Source organism: Pungitius pungitius, chromosome 4, assembly GCF_949316345.1.
Source record: "Pungitius pungitius chromosome 4, fPunPun2.1, whole genome shotgun sequence".
Taxonomy (NCBI): Eukaryota; Metazoa; Chordata; class Actinopteri; order Perciformes; family Gasterosteidae; genus Pungitius; species Pungitius pungitius.
The window spans coordinates 21,447,506-21,471,665 of record NC_084903.1 but is presented as its reverse complement, the minus strand read 5'-3'; the positions used below and the strand labels follow the sequence as shown (position 1 = coordinate 21,471,665).

The 24,160-nt window shown below is 45.7% G+C and overlaps 2 protein-coding genes across 2 annotated transcripts in view; one reads left to right on the top strand and one right to left on the bottom strand.

Annotated features, from left to right (window-relative positions):
• Nucleotides 1-174: 174 nt before the first annotated feature.
• calml4a (calmodulin-like 4a) lies at nucleotides 175-4,208 on the top strand. The gene is made up of 5 exons (XM_037489490.2): nucleotides 175-329; nucleotides 430-460; nucleotides 1,573-1,713; nucleotides 1,961-2,149; nucleotides 3,810-4,208. Exons 1-5 carry the CDS (start codon nucleotides 327-329, stop codon nucleotides 3,905-3,907), a joined length of 462 nt encoding a protein of 153 aa, XP_037345387.2. The 5' UTR covers nucleotides 175-326; the 3' UTR covers nucleotides 3,908-4,208.
• A 153-nt stretch (nucleotides 4,209-4,361) lies between these two features.
• The window catches only part of LOC119229237 (A disintegrin and metalloproteinase with thrombospondin motifs 7), a 34,558-nt gene continuing 14,759 nt past the window's right edge, over nucleotides 4,362-24,160 (bottom strand). The window contains 15 exon segments of the mRNA XM_062561848.1: nucleotides 4,362-7,313; nucleotides 13,098-13,260; nucleotides 13,791-13,937; nucleotides 14,150-14,323; nucleotides 14,630-14,782; nucleotides 15,154-16,731; nucleotides 17,178-17,391; nucleotides 18,020-18,146; nucleotides 19,259-19,400; nucleotides 19,540-19,784; nucleotides 19,891-20,011; nucleotides 21,044-21,177; nucleotides 21,301-21,470; nucleotides 21,905-22,050; nucleotides 22,390-22,482. Coding sequence (XP_062417832.1) covers nucleotides 7,168-7,313; nucleotides 13,098-13,260; nucleotides 13,791-13,937; nucleotides 14,150-14,323; nucleotides 14,630-14,782; nucleotides 15,154-16,731; nucleotides 17,178-17,391; nucleotides 18,020-18,146; nucleotides 19,259-19,400; nucleotides 19,540-19,784; nucleotides 19,891-20,011; nucleotides 21,044-21,177; nucleotides 21,301-21,470; nucleotides 21,905-22,050; nucleotides 22,390-22,482 — 3,753 coding nt within the window. The 3' untranslated portion in view covers nucleotides 4,362-7,167.

Below are 24,160 nucleotides of genomic sequence, written 5' to 3'. Positions count from 1 at the left end.
CCGGAACACAGAATCTACGAATCTCGAATATTCTACAGTTTAATTTAAAATGCTGCTACAAACTACTGTGTCATCAGAACTTGTCGTATGAAATGTTGATCATTTGATCCCGGGCTGTTGTTGGAGGGGGGGGGGGGGGGGGGGGGGTGGAGGAAAGGGAAAGGACAATGCAGCCCTATGGATCCGGTATCTGCGTTTCCATAGCAACGCATATTAAATTACCTGGAGGCGTTCAGGTGGTGGACTTTAAACAGAGGTGGAGGAACGGGTGACGCAGAGCACACGGGGAAATCTTCTTCCTGGAAAGAAGCGCAGCAACTGCAGAAATGGTGAGAGCGCGACATTCGTTCCAATTCAACCATTTCATGTATTTTCTTAAGTAAGAGTTGTTCTTTGTGTGCTGACACACGTTCTTTTGTCACCTCACAGGCTAAATTCTTCACACCGGTTCAAATCAACGGTAAGAGGATTTCACAGCGCCGCATGTTTCATTCTTAACAGACTTCTGAAATGCTCTATTTCCCATTCTATCTTCCCTCAAAGTACTGCGCCTGCTTCTTGTTAATAACTAGAACATGTTGAAAAAGAAATAAGGAAGAACATGAGGAACAAAGGCTGACTGTGCCCAGTCTTTTTTATCCTGTGACCTGTGAAAAGTTGACCTGCTGTTGAATGACGCTAATAAACTATAATAATCTTTACTAAATCATGCTATGAAGTAAACTATGCTATAATAAACTATAATAATCTTTACTAAATCATGCTATGAAGGAAACTATGCTATAATAAACTATAATAATCTTTACTAAATCATGCTATGAAGCAAACTATGCTATAATAAACTATAATAATCTTTACTAAATCATGCTATGAAGTAAACTATGCTATAATAAACTATAATAATCCTTACTAAATCATGCTATGAAGTAATCTATGCTATAATAAACTATAATAATCTTTACTAAATCATGCTATGAAGCAAACTATGCTATAATAAACTATAATAATCCTTACTCAATCATGCTATGAAGTAATCTATGCTATAATAAACTAGTATAATCCTTACTAAATCATGCTATGAAGTAATCTATGCTATAATAAACTATAATAATCTTACTAAATCATGCTATGAAGTAAACCATGCTATAATAAACTATAATAATCTTTACTAAATCATGCTATGAAGTAAACTATGCTATAATCAACTATAATAATCTTTACTAAATCATGCTATGAAGTAAACTATGCTATAATCAACTATAATAATCCTTAGTAAATCATGCTATGAAGTAATCTATGCTATAATCAACTATAATAATCCTTAGTAAATCATGCTATGAAGTAAACTATGCTATAATCAACTATAATTTTTACTAAATCATGCTATGAAGTAATCTATGCTATAATAAACTATAATAATCCTTAGTAAATCATGCTATTAGGTAAACTATGCTATAATCAACTATAATTTTTACTAAATCATGCTATGAAGTAATCTATGCTATAATAAACTATAATAATCCTTAGTAAATCATGCTATAAAGGTAACTATGCATTTCATGTCCCCTGCAGAGTTCAAGGAGTGCTTCTCCCTGTACGACAAGAAACAAAAGGGCAAGATTGTTGTCAAAGACCTGATCACCGTCATGCGCTGCCTCGGCACAAGTCCCACGTTCGGGGAAGTTGAAAGACATCTACAAGTTCACAAAATCGGTAAAACACAACGTGGAGTGAACCTGCTGTTTGTGTGCCGGAGGGGTTGTGAGGAATTGCTCAAGGTTTAAAAGGTCAAGAGCGTTCTTATACGAAAACACTTTTTAATTGCCCCCTTTAATTCAGGAAAGAGCATCAAATGAAAAAAATAAAAACATTAAAAATGTCTTAACCCTAAGTGGCAAATCTTCTCAACGCGTTCATCCTCGTTTGTTGCCGCGTGTTTTGTTTTCACTTCCGCGTTTAGAAAAGAGCGGCGAGCTGGACTTCTCCACCTTCCTGACGATGATGCACCGACAGATGCAGCAGGAGGACCCCAAGGCCGAAATCCTGGAGGCCCTGAGGATGACGGACAAACAGAAGCAAGGCTTCATCCAGGCCTCGGAGCTGCGGGCCAAGCTCACCCTGCTGGGGGAGAAACTCACAAACAAAGAAGGTAAATTGGGAACGGGCTCCTCCTGGTCCTCGTTAGCAGAGCGCGGCCAGCTGAGACCGCCAGACCTCACTTCAGCTCAGGGATTGGGATTTTGAAGTCATATTCCACCAATGACCCGAAAATGGGTAAAAACGCGTCGGCTCTGTAGCGCAATTGAGGAGGTTGATTTTATTGAAAGTATCAAAAGAAACCAATGCACCAAGAGGAATTCGTAGCCCCAAAAAGAAACTTAAAAATAGAATGACGGATGTCTGTTCTGATCAATACACGTTTTAGTCAAATGGCTGCCGGCCCTGCTCTTCCCCCACCTCGCCTGCCAATGTTTACAGCGTGTCTTCCTCCCACGTGTCACGTGTGCATCACTCCCCTCGTAGCCCCGTGAGCCCAAAGAAGGCAGCAGAGTGTTTCCGCAACACGCTGTCAAACAATATATACATGTGGTTCACAAGTATATAATAAGTTCTTGAACTGAGGTGAAGCGTGTGCAGTTGTTTTTTCTTTGGATCATTCGAGAAAAGCAGTTCTTTTGTTTGATTGTTTGTTGCTGCTCTTGTACAGAGGTATTCAGGAGATTTATTTGGTAGAGGAAGTCTAATTACATCTCATAGAATCTAATTGAATTCTAATTAAAGATCCTATGACATTTGACCTCCATTTATAACATTAAATAATTCTGTATACGTTTATAAGGTGTCGTACTGAGAAAATCAGACATTTTGATCTATTTGACTTCAATTAATGTACTTTTAAAAAGCAAGAAGCTTCAACACGCAAACATGGCAATACACAGGACTACAAATCTTAATGTTTCCTTAACAAGAGCAGGTCGTTTTACTTGTGAACCACCTGTATATTCCTTCCCTCACTGAAAGCCTTTCAAATTTCCCTATTAAATATACACACTATATTTCGATAGGGCGAACTGTTTGCTGCTATATTAATGTCATATTCCTACAGCTATAAATTCCTCACATTAGAAACTGTTGTGAGCCTTTAGATTGGGTTGAAATTGCCGATGTCAGAATGCGAAAGCGTTGGGTTTTTTCTGTCGATAACTCCAGGAACAGAAAGCGCGCCGACAGTGTGTCTCATCACTGTGTGTCTCATCACTGTGTGTCTCATCACTGTGTGTCTCATCACTGTGTGTCTCATCACAGTGTGTCTCATCACAGTGTGTCTCATCACTGTGTGTCTCATCACAGTGTGTCTCATCACTGTGTGTCTCATCACAGTGTGTCTCATCACAGTGTGTCTCATCACTGTGTGTCTCATCACAGTGTGTCTCATCACAGTGTGTCTCATCACAGTGTGTCTCATCACAGTGTGTCTCATCACAGTGTGTCTCATCACAGTGTGTCTCATCACTGTGTGTCTCATCACTGTGTGTCTCATCACAGTGTGTCTCATCACAGTGTGTCTCATCACAGTGTGTCTCATCACTGTGTGTCTCATCACTGTGTGTCTCATCACTGTGTGTCTCATCACAGTGTGTCTCATCACAGTGTGTCTCATCACAGTGTGGCAGCGTTTCTCTTTTTAAGGAGTCATCGCTCAAACAAAAAAACAAAAAGGAGTTTTGAATAATCGCGGCAGACTGCTGACGCGGTTTTTTCTCAAACCTCCTGTTCTAAGAAGCCGCGTCTCTTTCTCTTCCCTGTAGTGGACGAGCTCTTCAAAGAGGCCAACGTCAAGTCCAACGGGCTCATCAACTACGAAGACTTCACGCAGATGGTGACGCTGCCGCCCGTCGATTACTGACGCTCCACCGAACACGCGTTTAACTCACTGCTTTGCCAGAAATAGGGAAACTGGTAGTTCTGCACTTACTCCTTGTCATGAATATTCCATCATCATTTAAACCTCTTTTCAATAGTTCCCTCTATGACTGAACACATTGTGGTCCAATGCTGTTCTACTGTAACGTAACCAACAACATGATATGATTTGGCATGTTATTCTTCATTTAAATCCCCCTCTATCAAATGTAATGTCCCGTTTGGTATCTTCACTCTGTACTTCAGCAACATATTAAACCCTTCATTTCAAGCTGTACAATGTTTTTACTGTCAACGTTATTATCATCTTAAACTTGTTAGATAAAAGCTGTTTAAATCTGATGATATCCTCTCATTATAAACAGAATTTTATATATATATTTAAATATTAATATTCTGATCATAATGAGGATTTCATCAGAGAAAGATTTAAACAGTATTAGATGCTTGTGAACATTGCATTTGAAAAGGGGTTTTGGAATTAACATTTCATTATTTTTTTCCCCAAAAAGTTTTATTTTGCAGTTTAAAGTACAGGATGCAGTTGTCCAAATGTAACAGCACATGAGTGATCAATACAAAACATGTAATGTTGTACGGCTGAGATTGGAATTAGCCAGCTGATTGCTTTGAAGAAACGGTGTTTATTGGCTTTGATTGCCGTTTGGCGAGAGTCTTGATTTTGTGCTTGGAATTAGACATCATCATCAAATGTACAATCTCGAAAAAATAAAAAGACCAGAAGCAACAAAAAAATAAAAAAAAAATTAAAAAAAAATCGGTAGGAGGAAAAAGTTAAAGGCTTCCATGAACCCTGCAATATGTTTGCAAAATGTGTAATATGAAAATTCTTATGAAAGTTCGACAGTATAAAAATATTCTGAACTACTGCAGAGTCTGAGTGGGACCCGGGGGGGCTAACCTGACCCCCGCACCCCCCCCCCCCCCCCCAGATGGTTTGACACACAAAGCCATTTGAGAAACTGTCATTGAAAACTGTTTGCAAAAAGATTGGCCCCTTTAAAGAAAAACTTGGTAAGTCCTCGCATGAACCACCCGTCAATCAAACCCCTTCTGAGCGCAACAGCAAAAAGGAAACAGCCTCCAGTGCCATTCTCTGCTCGCCCGTTGCTACGGAAACGTCTCTTAAGAGCCGCCATTGTTGCTCAGTGCCTCTCCCGACCAGAAGTTTCCACAAAAGCATCGTCCGATTGGGTTTTATTCTTTGTTAATTGAAAGCGAATGAAGGACGTTAGCTGGACTCTACTGTCCCATCCTTTGTCCTCTGATAGAATCCAAGGCTTTACCGGCAGAGACACAATAACAATAACCAAAGAGGGAGGGGCCTGATTGAATCCTGAGAATTTCAAACGGATGTGATTCATCAAACTGAAGGAAGCATATGAACATTACTGTCATTTTGTGTTCCCAGCACCAACCTGTAAACTTTTAAAAAAAAGTGCTTTACAAACAATAAGAACAGCCTTTTACATGACTACATTCTATATAAAAAGGCAGGGAAATATATATTGTGAATACATGTGAAAAACAAATTATGAATCTACATTATTCCAACTGTGTGAGATGTAACAACACACTGTTGTGTGTAGTGATGCCTGACAAAAGCAAGTGTGATAATACATTTTCTGCTAGATGTGAAATCGGATTAGGTTTAACAAATGCCTTACCGATACAGGACATGATGAACTTTCCCTCTTCCAGGTAACAAAGGTGTATATAAACTACAGGCCTTCCTCCGGTTACCTGGCACGTGACGAAAGCATTTATTCTTCTCCTTACAATAAAGCATCACTTACTCCTGTGTCACCTTGAGATCAACATGAGGAAACACTGGAGGATATGATGTCAGGAGCAAAATGTCTGGGAGAGTTCAGTTGCTTTTACAAAAAAAAAAAACACAGTTGCAAGAAGTAAAAAAAACACATAAAACTATTTTTTTTTAATGGGCCACACTTAAACTAATTTACGGAGCTCCCTCCCTTTTGAATAATTTCCCAATCATGTATTTTGAATTGCTGAATTTGATGCACATTTCAATGAAGTGGTTATCACAAACACCGATAAATGATCCAATATTCAAGTAGATAAGTGACTCAGTTCATGCCGATACCCGAAATGTTTGGCCTCCAGCGCCATTCACATTTTACGTTGTCTCTTAAGATACATTTTGTGCGTCGAAGCCAAAGTGTGACGTTACGTTTTCGGTGAGCTACAAACTACAGCTTAGCAACCGTAACCAGGCACCACAGACCTGTCAAGGTCCGTTTTTTCCACTTCTGTTCCCTTGTCTGAGGAAAGTGGTTCTTGGAATGGGGCTTTGGTCCGATGCCGTAATCACTTCTGTGGTCTTCCCTTTTTGTTTCATATTCACACAGTAAATAACCAACATGTAAAATTTAAAAAAGGCCACTGCTTACAAAGTGGTAAACTGAATAAAAGGTGTAAGGAATTTAAACAGTGCGTTGATCTGCTCTTATCCAAACCCTGGAGAACTATAGCCATCTACAGTAAAATCTCCTCATATCTTTATTACATAGGTTTGGGTGTAGTTGAGATACTGAATTGGATAGAATTTAAGCGCTGTATATTGGTATAAGTTTAGCCGAGCTTACACGTGCCACTTCACCATAACAGGACGCACTGTTTAAAAAAAGGACAGAACACCAGATCTGTGAGGGGAGAAAAGCTTGACAGGTGTAGTAGCACCAATAACTGTTAGGAGGCGGGCCTAGTTAAACGGTCTAATTTTTATACAAGTCACAAGCATTTATGCACCTGTTTGCTTCGTAACGTTTGTACCACATTATACAAAAAAACAAAAAAAAAACACATTGCATATTAAAAAGGGCTTCTTACTGGTCTACTTTTATCTGTTGAGTTCATGCTGCTCTCCATGAAAGGAGAGCATTGTACCCACCACAGAGGTTCCTGTGGTGGGTACAATGACGCATCAGTGGGACGGCTACAGTCACAGAAAAGCCCTTATGAAGCCACATATTTGTAATAAAGACAATGAATGAAATTACATTCTGGTCAAACTGTATCATATAAAAAATATTTACATCCTCATTATCTAAGAGAGGCACTGTATTATTCTTTCAATTAATGTCAATCCTGGGTAATAAAACCACCAGCAGAGACATGCAGAGTTTGGTCTGTAGTGGCGTGGAAATCGGCGAAGGGCTCAGATTGTTTGGGCTCGGGAACGCCGCGGCTCAGGTCTCACCGGCGTCCGGGGGCGGCGCGTCTCGCCACCGGGCCGCAGGTCCTGCAGCACTGAGCCCGCACGTTGGCCAGCTGGCAGCGGCCGAGCCAGCGGAGACTCTGACAGAAACGGACCGTCAGCCGGTCACGAAGGCAGGCGGCTCCTGTGAGAGGGAGAGAGAGGGAGAGAGGGAGAGAGGGAGAGAGAGAGAGAGGGAGAGAGGGAGAGAGAGAGACATGTTCCGTACAAAATGAATCAAAAGGCACAACCTGAGATGTATATCCGCGAAGCCGCGTTGTCCGCTCAGGCTCGTTCGCCGTGGGTTGGACACAGATCCTTTGGACAGATGTCTCTGGGATTTCTCGAGGATACATTTAACGGGTCAAAGTCAAGAAAACTCCTGGAGAATAAGTGCAGCTGTTCTTTTCATTACGTTTTTTTTTTTTTTTTTTTTTGGTGCATTCTTTTGAAAGTGACTGACAGGCCAACAAGTTGACAACCTTAAACCTTCAAACGGTACACGGCTCAGACTAGAAGAGAAGATCAAAACGAGCCAAAACCCAGAGGATTGGACCGGATTAAGTAGCTGAACGTTTCCTCTATTGCGGCTCAGTATGAAACCCCCTCTTTGTATTTACCCTGGAGGATACGTTCTTCCCTGGTCATATTGGCTTAATTCTGCTTAATGTCAGAATAAATATTTGCACAGAGGGCCTTGAACTTTTTTTAAAATGCACGTGGCACAAAGACTGCTGTCTTTGTCCTCGCAGAGTTTGCTGCAGTCTTGTTCGATTCTGCAGTTCCGAGGCAGATGACATACACCAATAACAGATCATCTTGCCCAGCAGGAGGGGAACCCTTTTTCTATTCCTCACTATAGTTCACACCCTTTCCATTGAGAATCTAGTGCTCAAAAATAAAGCTTGCAGGCATCAAATCGAATACATTATGACAGGTTGTTGCTGTGTTTTTCCACAAATGTACTTCGAATGGACAAAAAAAAAAAAAAAAAGGACAACTCGTCGAGATGTTCCGTTCGAGGACGACATACAATGGACGCGAAAAGGCGTTTGTCTCCGTCAACCGGAGCGCGCGTTGTGACTTTTCCCCGTCCGGTCTGTTCGAACGGCTGCAGATGCAGCAGAGGCGTGAAATTGAAAAAGCAGTCCAGACAAAAAGGTTTGCGCGTGGGCTGTTATTGAATTGTCACACTTCATCCTCACGCCACCTGTTTCAGGGCCTGATAGTTTGTTTTGTATTCAACTCCTTGTCTTCTCCTTTAGGAGCAGCCAGGTGGGCAGGAATCAGAGGTGCTTCAGGGATTCAATGAGCTTTTTTTTCCTCTTCCTTCACTTCCAACAAGCACGTCTCTGGATAAAATGAAAAAAGCATCAACCCACACTTTCCTGCTGGAACCTCAGCCGATGGCCTTAGCAGACAACTTGAGTTGGCCAACCGCAGATCAGCCGTTAACCTCCTTTAAATTGCAATGTTCTTTTCAACGCCTCAATGCCGCTCTCAGAACGTTGTCTGAAACCTGCAAGTCCTCAGCTGAACCTCCGTCAAATCAGGTGGAATCTCCACTCATCGGGATTTGGCACAACATGCATATGAAGTATGCATCAGATTGGATCATTTAAAAAAAAAAAAGGACACAACGGCAGCTGAAGGTATGGACATGCCAAGGTGCCACACGGGAGTTCCTGCCCCGAGGAGAGCAAAGGGAAGAGAAGAGGAAAAAACTACTGAAGATAAAACACTTCCTTGTTTTGCTGCTTCGAGATAAAAGCTTTTTACAACAACAAAATATTATCAGGTGACTTGTATTGAGAGACCTTTTCTCGCAGCAATCTTTCATCAAAGCGGGCCTTCAAACACTACCGAGGAGGAGGTAAAGCCAGCAGCGAAAATGACAACTTCTACCCATGTCTAGAAATTCTTCACCAGCCTTCTGATAGCTCTGATGAAAAATAACGTACACAGCAGTGGCAAATTGTTTTCTTGTCGGCACACTAAAAGCAAAGTCAGGGTCCTGGAAATCATATCCTCGGGATGATGAATGTTTCGTACCACATTTAATGATCATTTCCATTCAATCATCTCTCACGTTGGACCAAAGTCTGGGACTGGGAGACGGAGTTCAAGCAGAAAAGGGGCTAGACATGAAACGCACTTTTAATTGCCATGTTCAGCAACAAGCCTCCACCCGTCATGCTTGCAGGCGAGCGCCATCCTTCAACGTTTAATTTCATTTATTTCCCATCAGAATGGTCCCTTTGATTTGCAAAATGTCTTTTCCTGAGAGGACACCTGGCTGCACGACCGCAGCATAAAACGATTCACACGAAAGCACAAATAATAAAACAATTTAAAAAGTAGTTTTCTCCAGTAAAAAGGACATTCAGTCGAAATAATCCTGTCTCTAAAAATCTTACATGCTTATAAAATAATCCAGTTCAAAAAAGACGACCAAGACGACGGCGCTGGTTCTAGGAAATGAGGGGCAGAACTCGTCCTCCTGTGTGTACAGCTTCTGGGAGTCGACAGAAAGCTTTAATAAGGAGGTGGTTTGGTATGCACCACCGTGTTCTCCAAAAAAATATATTTTTTCCCCAAACAAACCATGCGGAGACCTAACTCCGAGACGAATTGCAGAGCAGCGTGGCATGCACACACTGAGCCCCGCTGCTTCTGGGTCACCCAGATCAGAGAATCTCCATGACATCAAACAAAGGCCACGGCTGCCACTCAATACACAGCATTTCCTGTCTTCTACAAACCCCCCAAAACCCCCCCCCCCCCCCCCCCACATTTGCTATATTCGACCCACCGGACGACAGGCTCCATATGGAGCAGTGAGAAGAACAACAAATTGTGAAAACAACATGTTGCATTGGTCACGTTTGCATTTTTTAAAAATCCGTTAACATCAGCATTCATTCAAAGTCTTGTTTGTGTGCACCTGGTCCCAGAAAGTCCAATATTCATTCACCACTTTTAGCTCTTATTTTGGTCTCCACCAGCTCCTGAGGGAAATATTTGGCCCAAAATGTCCAACTCGGTCCACCAACTAACTTTATTTGTCTGCCGTTTGGTTCCGAGCAGAAGGAGTAAGCTGGGATTTTAGAGCCTTTAGAAAAAGAAGAAAAAGCCAAAGACTATGAGAGCAAATTCCAGTATTGAATGTAACCGCTCTCTTTGTCCAGAGATTGTTTATAAATGGATTCTGAATCCGAGCTGCAATGATTGATTTATCTTTTCAGCTTGCCACAAAAACTAAACCATGTAGCTCACTGCGTCCCAGAGAGACCTCCAGCTCATTCGTCCATTTCACCTCCTTGCACTCTTTCTTCTGCTTTGCCCAGGCACCTCAGGTCCTCACACTGAATGCAGGTCATGGATCATAGAAACAACAGACTCTTTTTGAAAAGAGAAAAATACATGTACGCATTATGCATCGAGGTGAGAAGACACACACAATGTTGTGCACAAGGTTGAGCTGCAGCCTGGAACACACACACTAAGAAACTGAGCACATACATACATCTATGAAAATATTTATAAATACATTTACATAATATATATTAATACATATATGCTGTATATATTTATTATTTCCATGGTAAATAGCATTGGATTGTTAAAAAACAATTCTTATTAATTTGACTGATTTAATAAATTGGCTAAATTTGTCTTAATTGTTAGAATTATGGATTAAGTAATGAGAAGAGAAACATGGAATGTAATGTAAATGAAAAAATTACACATGAGCTTTTGAAATTCTGTTACTTAAAATGAAAATGAGATTCACCAGTGTGACGACTAAAAAAAATGATTTCTAGAGAAAAGTACACTGCGGTTAATGGCACATCTCCTATGTGAGATCCTGGAGAAGCACATAGGGATTAGCGAGTGATCCAGGTTTATCGAAACTATTTTGGTATCTAGTTCAAACTAAATTTCCGAACCCGCGAAAAGAAACGCTCAGGGAGATCTCTGCCCCCCCCCCCCCCCCCCCGCCGGCTTTGAGGTGTACAGTCTCTGTGAAAGTTGGACTCGCATCGACATCTCGTTATCCTCCTCGGCTTCCCAGTGGGACATTAAGGACCTGCAGCTCCAACCACAGGAAAAAAATATAGATTTCCGACTGTGGCTCAGACCGCTGCACACGAGCTCCTGCATCGATCCCCAATAGAATGAACTTTGTTGTTGCTTGTTCTTTTGGAGTTTGTATCCTTATGGCGGAAATGCACTTATTGTTAAGTCGCTTTGGACAAAAGCGTCAGCTGAATGACATGTCATGTCATGTCATGTCATGCAATCTCACAGCTTCCGTGTGCAGCTTACAAGGGACTTCGCTACTTCGCAAGGGGGGAAATGACAAGGAGCAGGTTTTTCCTCAGCCATGCATTCATCCGGTTTATTGTGTTGGTCCATATCTCACAGTGGGAACAGAATAAACACATATGGTCAAGATGTTATCAATGTCAGGAGATAACACCTAAATATAACCTTTTTGTAAATGAAATGACCATTTACTCAAACCTTTTCTATTTTCATCACCTCTCGTCTCCATCAACTTTTAAGTTCAGCTATTGAGAGTTGAGATATTGATAGAGTTGTGATTGCTCTTTAATTAACTGCAGCATCAGAAATGGCTGTGGACTTGTTAAAAACTCAAAACACTGCAAAAGCAATTTATATATTTTTATATTTATCGTTATGCAAGATCTGTGCTCCAATATTAAAGACTAAACCAAGCTATGAGGACCATTTACTGCAGGCTAAGCTGAAGCTAAAAGCTGCTCCAGACAAAACTATTCCTCCTAATGTCTACTGCAGAGAAAAAAAAAATACCTAAAAAGGGAAAAGATGTTTGAGTCTAATCGTCTTCAACCAGAGGCTTTGTTGAATAAACGCAGAGTTTCCAGGAGAGGAAAACTCGCAGCATATAATTGTCGTTTTGTGAACAGTCGCTTTGATTGTAAAATCTTTTTTTTTTTTTTTACTGGTTAACAAAGAAGACTTTTGATGCTGCATTAGTCATCCTTTCCACTGGTCTTGGCACGTGGCTTCCCCAGAGGAAGAGCCGGTGGATTCACAGTGACATCGATGCTGCTGTTCATGTACGGGCAAATTGCACTGCTATTTTTTCAGTGTTGAAAAATATCTCGTACTCATAAAACGTTTTCCAATCCGGTGACGGTTTGATGAGGAAACCAGTGCCTTGCTGTATTTTGTACGTTGCATGTTGGAGGTCTTGGTAATTCCACTTGGTTTTTGCCCTCTCACTCAACACCTCCTGCGGTGTGCATAAATGAAACCAACATCAATGGGCACCAGCAGAGATTTGAACCGTGCTTTATCAAGATCAAACCGTTCCTCTTGTGTATTTTGCATATTCAAATGTCACCGAAGATTGAATGGATGCGAGCCAAAGCAGTCGACGGGGCCATCTGCCTAAAACGCACGCACAACCACCAGGTCGTTGTCGTCAACAACTCTACCACGAGAGGACTGTGCCCTGCGACAGAATCCGGCCTCTCACACTCTGGAAGTGCATTTTTAATACCTTACAACAACAAAAAATCCACTCCTTTTCAGGCTGTGCAGATGACATTTTTTTTAAATGGATTTTACAACACTGTTGAGGCTTTCAGGGAGTCTTCTAGTCTTAATCAAGGGCTCTCAAGCCCCTCACCATACTACGCATTTCACACAAGGATCGATCTCTTTTTTCCCCCCCATGTTGCAGTCAAAGGCCTCAGATCAGTGGTGGTGGAAGGCTGTGACATGAGGACATGCAAACGCTGATCTCAGACTACTTGCTTTGGTTCCGGGATAACGAGTAAATCTAAAATCTTCACAGTAAGTGGCATGCGGTACAATAAAACCCATTGGGTTCAAAGCCCAGACGTTTCACGCTAATGCTAATGGCTTTCCTCACCAGAGGGGGCGCTGTTGCACTCGTGTAGATTGCACTTCTCGGCGCCCTCGGGTTGCGGCTCGCGGTCGCATTGGTCTCGATCCAGATCCTCGTCCTTCTCGGCCTTTGTGTTCACACATTTAATGAGCCGACGGCGAACTCCGCCCCCGCAGGACGCCGAACACTGCGGAAGGGAGGTTAGCGACGTGTTCTTACAATTTATTGCATCCAGGGGAAAGTTCGACAAATAATTTCCCTTTCTACGTGCTGCTCGTTGTTTGCAGTCTGAATAACAACTTTCACAAATAGTCTGTTTACCCGGATCCACCTAAAGCCTGCTCTGAGCAAATGTTGTTCGCTAACATTATTCAGAATTAAAATTCACAGCTGCAACGTCTGGTATAAAATCTCGTGCTGTGGCCGGAAGATTCCGCTTGCTGAGATTTATTTTGTGGACGTGGAGGATCTAAATTAAATCAACATTCCTCCGTGGAAATTAAAAAAACAATGCTTATTAGATTAGTAGTAAGAGGACAGTTTGATAGTAATTGCTTTTATGAGCATCCCACCTTGTTTGTGCGGTAATGATATTACAAATACGTAATACGATGGTAATCACAGTACAAATACTCTGCTCTGACCTTCTCTTTTGACTGACTGTGGGCAAAATGAAAACTTTCCGTCTAGGAGTAGGATTTCAGTGTGTGTTTGTACCTGGCCCCACGACCCAGTGAGCCACTGGGCACACGGCTGACTGCTACATGACTGGATAGTGCTGGGCTGAAGGTCCACGTCGCATTGCCCTTCCTCCGGACAGGTCACCAGACGCTGCTGTTCACCTCCCCCGCACACCTCGGAGCACTGAACGACGACACACGACGAGAGCCATTATTCAACCTTTTGCGTGTTACTCAATGTGCTGCGCATCGAGGAAAACGCTACACACGAACACGTATAGAAATACACATGGTTGAAAGGGACACTTTTTTACCGGTGAGAAGCCACCAAGTCTTTTTGCGAGCTGGAGTAACAAGTACCAATCAAGCCCCGGCGTGTCTTTTAAAATGACTCACCTGGCCCCAGGAGGAGGCGTACCATTCCAGACACGGCCGAACGTTGCAGCCCATCTGGGTTTGTGGCCTGGAGGACACGGCGCGGCAGTGGAAAGGCCGTAGCGGCCTGCGGTCCCTCAGGTCAAAACACTGGACCTCTCGTGATTTGAGGCCGCTGCCGCAGTTCCTGGAGCACTGGGAGGGGGACACGGCGCGCTCGTTATTCGGAGAGCCTGGAGGCAATCGGTCAGGTGTCAAGTAGCATCAGGGGGGGGGGTTTACGTGGCTCATTCTGCTCTGAGGCTTCCTTTAGATTAGTGATTAGATTAGTGAATGCCACTGATCACATGTGGGCGGCTTTACGATACCTCTTAGACTTATGAGACGCTCTCTACGATGATGTTGCTCGTACGGAAACATACAGAATTTCTAGTGTTAGATGGATCTTTTCTTTTTTCATTGTTACACTTTTTGGATTAGATTTAAATAAGGTGCTCTCACCTTGCTCCATTCCTCCAGCTTCCATGTGGAGCAGGGGCGCAGGTAGCACCTCTGGGCCGGAGCCGGCCTCTGGGCAGGATCGCAGTCAGAGTCGGGGCCGGTGCTGCAAGCCAAAGTCCTCCAGATGGCACCCAGACCACAACTGGTGGAGCACTAACCCAAAACGTAGTAACGCATGAGTACACCACAGGCTTGGACGCACAAACGGCTCCAGCGTGCACAAGTGACCTCACAATAGTGGCACTTTTTGTTTAAATACAGCAACATTTTTCCTGATTTTCATTACAATAAATGCTAATTCTTTCAAATCGGTCCGCGCAGCGGAGCAAGGTTTTGAGCAGAAGCAACCGCCACGAGAAAATAAATGTAGCGCTTTGGATCAAACGCGGCCTCCGAGCAACACAAATGTGTGCGGCTGTGTCTGCACAACCAAAGCAGGCCGGAGGCGAAAGCAGCTGCGCTCCGTCCCACATCGTCTAAGCTCAACCACCAGAATGTGTAGATGTGCGTGGATGCAGACTCACGGCGCTCCACTTGCCGGTGACCCAGTAGGCCGCCGCAGTGTCTTGTGCGTAGGCGGCGGCGGTGGAGGTCGACGCTGGAATCGGTGGGTGTGCTGGCGAAACGGACCCGGCGGGTGCCGGCGCCTCCGTCGGAAGCCGGTTTGAGGGGCCCGGGTCAGCGCCGCCGCCCCTCACCATCGGGAGAACCGCTATTCCGTTGTAATCGGAGTCGGCGGGATCAGGCGATGGCCCCGGGGGTGTGGACGACGCTCCGGTTCTCTCTGCGAAGGCGGCTTGGGTCGGTTTCCCCGCCGCAGCTGGCGGCCCGCCGGCTGGAGCAGGCCGAGCGGCTCCCCCCGGGCCCGTGGGAGGCGTGATTCCTGTTCCAGATGGCGGCGTCGTGGCGCCGTCGGAGGCCTCTCGGTTACCAGAGATGTGCGGAAAGGGAACGGCGGGAAGAGCGGAAGGAGGCGAGGTCGCACCGAGGTCACGGCCTGCGTACCGCGAAGAACCCTCACTAGTGGCGTAAACCCTATCGAAAGGATTCGGATCCGAGTCAAGACCCTCCAGGGTGAAGGCGGGCGTTGGTCGACTGGTTGTTTGAGGTATTTCAGGAGCACTTTCCTCCGGCTGGACTTCGGTCCCAACCTGATTTACAGTTTCCGGCGAGGGAGAGCCAACTGGACTCTCTACTTCCTCCCGCTCTGCAGAGCTATTGGCGCCGCTTTGGTGTGCGTGCGGGACGGGAGTCACACCGACACCCTCGGGGAGCGCGTCGTAGTTCTTTTCGGCTTCCTCTCCGTACCGCTCCCACTTCACGTCGAGCGCGGGCTCGCCGGTTGTGGAAACCAGGCCCGCTGCCCGCGACACGCCCTCCTCCGGCGGGTCCTTGGGTGCCGGCGTTCGAGTGGCGAACGGCGGCGGGGGGCGAGTGGTGAACGCGGGCAGAAGGTAATCCTCAGTCAGAAGGTCACTCAGATCTTCGGAATTCGTTCGCATGGGCTCCTTCGCTGCTGCGTCGCCGGCCTCCTTCGTTCCCTCCGGACCGGTGTTCCGTGGCGCTTTCGTGGTGTAGGCGGTGGCGCCCGAGGGAGGTTTTGTGGTTTCACTTCCTCCAACCCCCGGCGGAGCGTCGATTCCGTGGCGGCCCCCCGAGTCCTTCCCATCCGCGCCAACGTCATCCGACAGGTCTTCGTGGAAGTTGATGAAATTGTAATCGTAGTAAAAATCGTCGACTTGGACGCCGCCTTCCGGCAAGCGGTCGGTGCTCTCGAGCTCGTTGTGATGGCGGAGATCCCCCTCCACGGCGTTGCCGAGGCGATTGCCATTAGTCCTCGGCTGCGCTCGGGTGGTGCCGTGTCTGGGGGGAGGCTTGACGTCGGCTCCGGACTCGATTTCGTTGGGCACCGATCGCTCGCCGGACCAGCCGCTCCCGGACCAGTCGCCGCCGCCGCCGAAGTTCTCCACCTCGTGCGAGCAGTCCTGGACGAGGCAGGCGGTCACAGCGGGGGGCTTCCTCTGCGGGTCGCAATCCACGCCCGTGTTTCCGGAGCAGGTGACGTTGCGGCGCCGCAGCCCGCTTCCGCACGTCAGCGAACACTGTGCAGAGGGAAACACGCAGGTTATCATTGAAGGGTTTGTTTAAACCGAGGGACTTAAATCACTGAATCTGATTATTCCGCCTCGGCTCGTTTGTGCAAAAAATCCCGACAGAGATAAACATCAAATATACAAATCCTCTCAATACTCGCGATTCAGTCTAAGGGGAAACATTTGTGGGGAATAAACAAGAGTTGGCACCCAGAAAGCACGTGACCTCTGTGTGGTCCCTAATCTGAGGCAGTACATCTAGCTGGCTCTAAGCAATGTGGGTCGGTCCCTGGACGTCGGTCAGAGGCTTTGAGATGGAAAACTGCCATCAGGAAGAAACGCAGCCAGCAGAAGAACCCGGACGACTTTCTCCAAGGTCACCAATCCCTCTTCCAACGTATTCACCAACATTCTCGGATGCTACTCTTCTTGTATTTGACGTGTCCGCGACTGACCTTTGACCAGCTGGCGGCGCTCCAGTCCGCCGGGCAGGGCAGGTGTGCGCTGCAGGAGGACAGGGACTCCGGCCTGGGAATGTGTGCGCATTGAGCGGGCTCCAGGGCTTTCTGCTCCTCAGCGCTCACCGCCTGGATGCAGAGCACCGTCCTCCTGGTCAGGCCCGAGCTCCCGCAGCTCGCCGAGCATTTGTGCCAGTCGCCGACCCACCACCTGCACGCGCCCACACACACACACACACAACAGATGCAAACGTTTACCATTCAAACACATGCTTTTTAATACAAATAGTAATATTGTGCAGCTGTGCTGCAAGTTCCGCGAGTTCAATTCAATCTCCCTCGAGCACACAGTGAGAATATTGCTTTATTTCGTGGGCCAAAGAACAATACTGAAATTGACTGAATATTCTACATATTTGTTTATTTTCTCTGGGAAGCTAGATGAGCGTTTTGTTTCAAGAACACGAGGAGCAGGTTTTGTCTCGCAGCTCACGTTTTGCTTCATTTAAAAATGGTGAGATTTCTGCTAATCAAAACTTTCTCAATTTGACGCTGCTAAAAGTCATTTCTTGCCAATCTGTGATTTCAAACCACTTCGGAAGATTGAACTATTGCATTTGGAGTAGCTCTTGGGGGAGTGTTGAGAAACAATGCATGTGGAACAATAGCACTTGGTGCTTCAGCTGGAACCATTTTCTCCAATGCGCACTACAAAAGCTCCTGCTGTTTAAATAACACACGTTTTATAGCGCGTTGCGTATAGTGTGTGCGTGTGTGCGTGTCTCTCTGTGAATGCTGCAGATGTGGTTTGGTTTACGGCGTCCTGCGCATACACTCACATGGCTGGACACGGCTCCTTGCTACAGATGGTTTGGTTATCGTCGGGCCGGGTTGCAGGGTCACACAAGTGCTCCTCCACTATCCCGGTTGTCTTTTCCACACAGTGAACAATCTGCCTCTGAACACCTGGAATGCCGGAGAGAGGGGAGACAAGGCGCACACATGCATTTGGGCTATTCAAATTGATCTTAGGAAACTTTTAGCTGGAAAGTCTTCTCACACCCACAATACCCAGAGGTGCACAAAGCTGTGCGCGAAGGGACTCGGCTCGGATTTACACCTTCTCCTCCTCCGGTAAAAAAAACCCTTTTCCATCACAACTATTCACACCCCCTCAGCCAGTGTGACCCCGCTCAACGCTGTGTGCCCTCGGGCCAGATTCAATTCACAACCGCAAAGACCCGGCTACAGTCCCATCGAATCCCAGAGAGAGACAGAAAAGAAACAAGGATGGATTCACAGCACGAGGTCCAGCTCTGTTGAGTGGACAGATCGCCACATACACGGCATTTAACCTCTGCATTGGACCCGTCCTCAGCACTAAGGAGCAGTGTGCTGCTGGGGTGTAGCGTCACACCACCAACCCAATGGTTAAAAAGGACTAAAAGATATCTATGTACAGTTCGTTTAAAGAGAGAACAAAAACAAGGCCAAGAGGCAGCTCTATTTAATCTTCTTCGTGCGACGCTCGTTTCTAAAAAGGTTTAACGTTCAGCCGCACGGACAAGCTTTCAAATCTTCTACCCGTCACACACACCGAGGCCCCTAATTGATCTTCAAGGCCCATCACGCAGGTCAACAGCAGCGGCGGCGGAGTATAAAACCTCACACAGTGACAAATAGCTTCACACGGAGCTATTCAAAGCGCGTTTAGGGTTGACCTTCAAAAGCTTCTTCGGTCTTTGTCACTGACGCGTCCCTTTTTCATGCTAAGTAGGTTTGGGCCGTACCTTTATGCAATGATCAAAATGCACATGTTGTGTGCTTTTTATGCAAAACTGGAATTGCGTTTAAAGCTTTCCACAAAGAGAGACCAGAAGGTAACCAACGTTTTCAGGGTCAGCTGCCACATATTTTTCTTTGTATACTCACCATGTATAGAAATGTAAAGGAAAAAGGATATATGCAATTGAACATTTCTGTCAATAGATTTGTGTACCGAGTAGTTTTTGACCTCCCTAGTTAGAGAATGTAAAAAAAGTTGACTAGACCAGTATACATATAGTGGTTGTTCCTACCTGTCCCGCAGGTGACACTGCATTGAGTCCACGAACCGTGTTTCCAGAAGAAAACGGACGCAGAGGTGTTGCTGTCCTCTGAGACATTTCGGCTGATTGTGTACTCGTACCTCACCCCCGGGTTGCTCTCCTGAAAGAGAAGCTGTAGCACATAAGACAGAGTCAAAAAGATTCAAAACCAACGAGAATGACCACCAAAAGAATATCCCTTCATCATTTGAGCCTATTAAACGCTTGGGGGGTGACATTGTCTCGGCATCAAATGGCGGTGATCGTCTGACCTGAATCCACAGCGGCTCCATAGTGGGCCCCGGAGACGTCAGGTTCTCCAGATGTCCCGTCCTCTCGTAGGTGAACACTGTCCCGGCTGCCTTGTACTCTCCGTTCCACTGGATCGTCCAGCCGCCGTTCAGAAAGTACTTGTTGGGGTTGTCGCTTCGCAGCGCCAGGAAATTCTCGGCTTCGGCCACTTCCTCGATGCGGATGTCCCAGGCTGCCTCCGGGATCAGCCCGATGTCGACGTAGCCTGCAAAGGCGTGGCGGTTTCAGCGAGTCGAAAGGGCGGGACAGGAGTGACAAAACGGCCAAATGGACATCCGTCTCACATCAAACACAGTAATTGAGAGACATACCAAGTCCTTCAGTCTCCTCGAATGTTCTCCTCACGGTTGTACAGGTGGATCCGTTACCGTGACACACGCCACAGCGGTCCTCCACGGCGCCGGAGTCGATCACATAGTCGCAGCCTAAACTCTACACATGTGAAAATAAACCCAATCATCCATTGCCTAGATCTATCCGTCGTACACAACAACGCTGAAATGAGATAACAGGCATAAAAGGTGCTAGTAGGGGAGTATAAGAGACACATTTTCAATCATAAGCCTTGTGTGAGCTGTTCATTTCGTGCACAGAACACAAACCTGCCTCGCCTCGCCTCACCTGCCCCTGACTTGCTCAGATAAGACAGGAGATGTAAGCGGAAATCCAAGTAATCCCTATTTTATTGTTCCTTGCGGTTTTATCGTTATTTACAAAAAAAAAATCTGTGCTGAGCTGAAGGTGCAAAGCTTGATTGAAATAAGGAAAGGTTAGTGCTACGAGATCATAATGAAATGAAATGGAATATATTTTGTCCACATGATGTGATAAGAAATACGCGGCTCTGAACATCTGCCAACGGTGCCCACGGATCAAACGTGGCAGCGCTAACGGCGCTAACGGCGCTAACGGCGCGGACAAACCGAGGACTTTGGCTTCACTTCTCAGCGCTGGTCGGCAAGATGGACGAAGCACGGAGAGACTCGTACGGGAGCACACACTCAATTTCATATTAAGGGTCACGTTGTGGCAAACAGTGTTTTTTTTTCTTCTTTTTTTCCCGGGTGCCTTTTTTGTCTCAATCAATCTGTCTGATCAATTTGAGATACACTGAGCGACTCAAAAAAAATTATAATTGAAATTGTTTCCGGGTAAAAAGTGTCGATTCCTGACATAAATGTCACAAAATGTCACGAAGTCTCAGCCACAAAACTCTGTATTGCTGTCCACTCAGTATAAAAATGAAGAAAAAAAAACAACGCCTGTATCAGTGACTGGCATTTTGGCCCCAGGTGAGATAACTGCCGCCACGTCTTTCCATCAACAAGCCCATTCTCATGCAGAATGTCAAATGCACGAGCCTCGCTCGCGGGGGTGGCAAAAAACAAAACAAAAAAACATTTAACGTCCCGCAGAAGCAGACTCGTCAAAGAACACGTGCGGCAGTAGTGGCGGTGGCGCTACCTTACAGATGCCGTTCACGCACACGTCTCTGCTTTTGTTGCCCTCGTAGCACGGCGTCCCGTCGGCCACGGCCTCCTGCATCTTCTCGGAAAAATGCTCATCCAGCGGGCGGCAGTGCAGCTCGCAGGGGCTGACTGAACAGAGTCACACACACACACACACACACACACACACACACACACACACACACACGGTTTATTCAACACTCCCCCAAACACACGGTCAACGCGGCCCAGACGAGGCGCGTTCCCGCTCACCTTTGTTGATGACGGCCTCCCACTTGTAGAACTTCCCCTTGTACGGCACGGCGTTGAAGTGCCCGCACTGGATGTCCCTGAAGGTGGGCCGGTCGGGGGGACACGGCGCGTTGTTGCAGATCTTGTACCTGCGTCTCTCGCCCAGGCAATACTTCCCCCTGTGCTTGGGGCTGTGGGGATCATCAGAGACAGTACGGTGTGGCTCTGCTCCACGACTCGCCCCTTCCGACATTTGTGAAGGCGAGCTGCTATTCTCATTTTGTGCATTTACCGATATACACTCGACCAATTAAAGCCAAATCTAAAAAACGCAAACAAATCCAGTCTATTTACTAAATAAAGGTTATGTGATATCCCTCTGTTTGCTCGTTCCATCATCCGTATTGTTTGAATTATACAAAATACCTAGTGTTTCTAACTAGCAATCTAAAATGTGTGAATTAAGTTACTGCACTATGCTGCTTTTATCCTCCAAATGTCAATCGTCACGGAACCACGCAGAGCCCAAAAAGTCCTCATCTCGCCATGTTGTTGCGAAGACACCAAACGAACCCTTTGACCAACGGCTCCGCGTTCAAACGGTGTTCATTGGAGTGAAACTTACGCCGGGTTCTCACAGTCTCTTTGGGCACTCCGGACTCCGGTCCCACACGTCCTGGAGCAGGCCGACCACTCGCTCCACGCCGCCCAGCCGCCGTCGACGCTCTCGGGCTGCGATCCGACGGCCACGCACTCTCCACCGAAACACCACTGGTGAAAAAAAAAAAAAAAAAAACAGAACAGAACAGCTTCTTTTGATAAAAGCTCACTCACAAGCTTCTTCATCTTGTCATCTTAAGGTTTGCATTCGCCAATGAAATTACAGACAGAGGGATTTCTATTCGTTTTCTATTCGGATTCTTTTGGTGATCAAAAACATATTGTTTTCTGGGGTAGTTTGTCATCATTAATTCTGCTTGAAGTTCAGGGTTCATATGCACAACAACAACAGCATATTTTCTCTCAGTTGAAAGACTCTCACAATGGAGCCCCTTCCCCCCCTTTCGCAGACTGCGTACGGGCGGCTACGTACGGGAACCAGAGCCTCACCTTGCCGTCCCCACACGCGGTCCCGTCCACCGCGCCGTTCAGCTTTGAGTGGCAGGTGGCTCCCACCGTGCACCACAGAGTGCTGCACACGTCCTGGGGGAGCAACGAGAGCATCGCGTCTTACTTGCTTGCGTCAGTTAGTGTTTTGCTGCGCTGCACGTGTGTTGAGGGAGTTTTTTTTCATGTCGATTCGAACCTTCCAAATGCAAAAATGTACCTGTGAGGAATATTTAGCTTATTTCCCCATTAAAGAGCTGTTTTATAGCACAAAGATAAAGGCTTGGGTGAGCATCATCATAATCCTTCGATGTCTCACCAAAAAATACAACAACAAAGTTTTTAGGGAAACTCAACTTCAACAACCCCTTTAACCAAAACTATCCAGACGTAACTGAGAATGCATCCATTATCATTTTCCCTTGACTAAAAATAATCAGAACAGCAGCAGCGAGATATTGAGAATTCCCGTGTGTGTGATTCAAGAACACGGAGACAAGTTGCTCCATTTCATTTCTGTACGAGAGAAAAATTTCATCATTTCTTCTTTCATTCTTATCGAGCGAACCATTTTGGGTCATCGAGTTTCCAACACACTTTTATGATGAAGCAAACCTCGAATGCCGAATGGGAGAAGGCGCTGCGTGAGCGAGCCAGAAGCTTTTAATATGTACACAATCCTCATTAAAGTAAGCCCGGTCCATCCCTGACCTCGGGCCTGTGCTCTGCGCAGTTGTGGCGACAGCAGTTAAAGTGAAGCTTGTTAAAGGGCAAGACTGATATTCACTTAAAGATGATTCATGAGCGGAAGACACCAGAATTAAGTGAGAGAGACAGAACTTTGCACTCTGGTCATTGGATTGTATTTTATTTTCGAATAAAAGAAGTAACAGCCATCTTTGACATGTCCCGTTCTTTCGTTATTAAATGCGTTTGCTTTGTTTTGCATTTTAAATTCTAAAAGGTTGTGACGTATAATTGACAGTTTTAAATCAAATTGCAAACATTTATTGATGGAAGGAAGTCACTAATTATTAGTTTGAAATTGATTAAATTGTTTGAGCCAAAACTGATATTAAATCGAGAAGAGATTCACATCTTGTTTTTGTAGACATTATTAAATAGGAACACATTAATGTTGTAAATGTGTATGCATCCACCGTTGTTTTTGCATCCTGGGAGATGCTTGTGAAAACGCCACATGCAACAATCATATAAATATATAGAAACACTACGTAGTTACTTTGAGGAATTGGTTGGGAAAATGCAGGTTGGGGGGGGGGGGGTCTCCTTCAGTCATTTTTGCCCGTCCTGCTGCTCAGGCCTGACGTGCTGTGCATAAATCATTCAGAGCAGCCTCCAGCAGTATTACACAGCAGTCTTCACCCACCTTTGAGCCCGACAGCTTAAAAGGCTCCCTGGGTTTATATCGAAACCCGGAATAAATCTACCAAAACGCACGGAGGGGGGGGAAAACTTGTCAAAATACTTAAATTGCACAACGAGACCTTCGTCGCGCCTCGTTTGTCACCGACTTGTTAACCGTTGCATAATTTCAACTGGTCCCTCTCGTGTGGCCCATTTTACCCCCACATGGCCGCATGATCGTGAATGATGAATGTGGGGGGGGGGGTCAATGTGAAGTCAAACAATGCTTTGTTTTTGATGGGAGGGAACCCAGGTAAAAGGTAAAGGGGGCGGGGCTATTTAGCGCCGGAGGCAGCAGATTAACCCCTTGTGTCATTTAACCGGTGAGGTCCGGTGACGGTTGACG

Coding starts and splice junctions, on each gene's coding strand:
- calml4a (XM_037489490.2), top strand. Junction 1,714..1,960: donor TCTACAAGTTCACAAAATCG/GTAAAACACAAC, acceptor TTCCGCGTTTAG/AAAAGAGCGGCGAGCTGGAC. Junction 2,150..3,809: donor GAAACTCACAAACAAAGAAG/GTAAATTGGGAA, acceptor TCTTCCCTGTAG/TGGACGAGCTCTTCAAAGAG.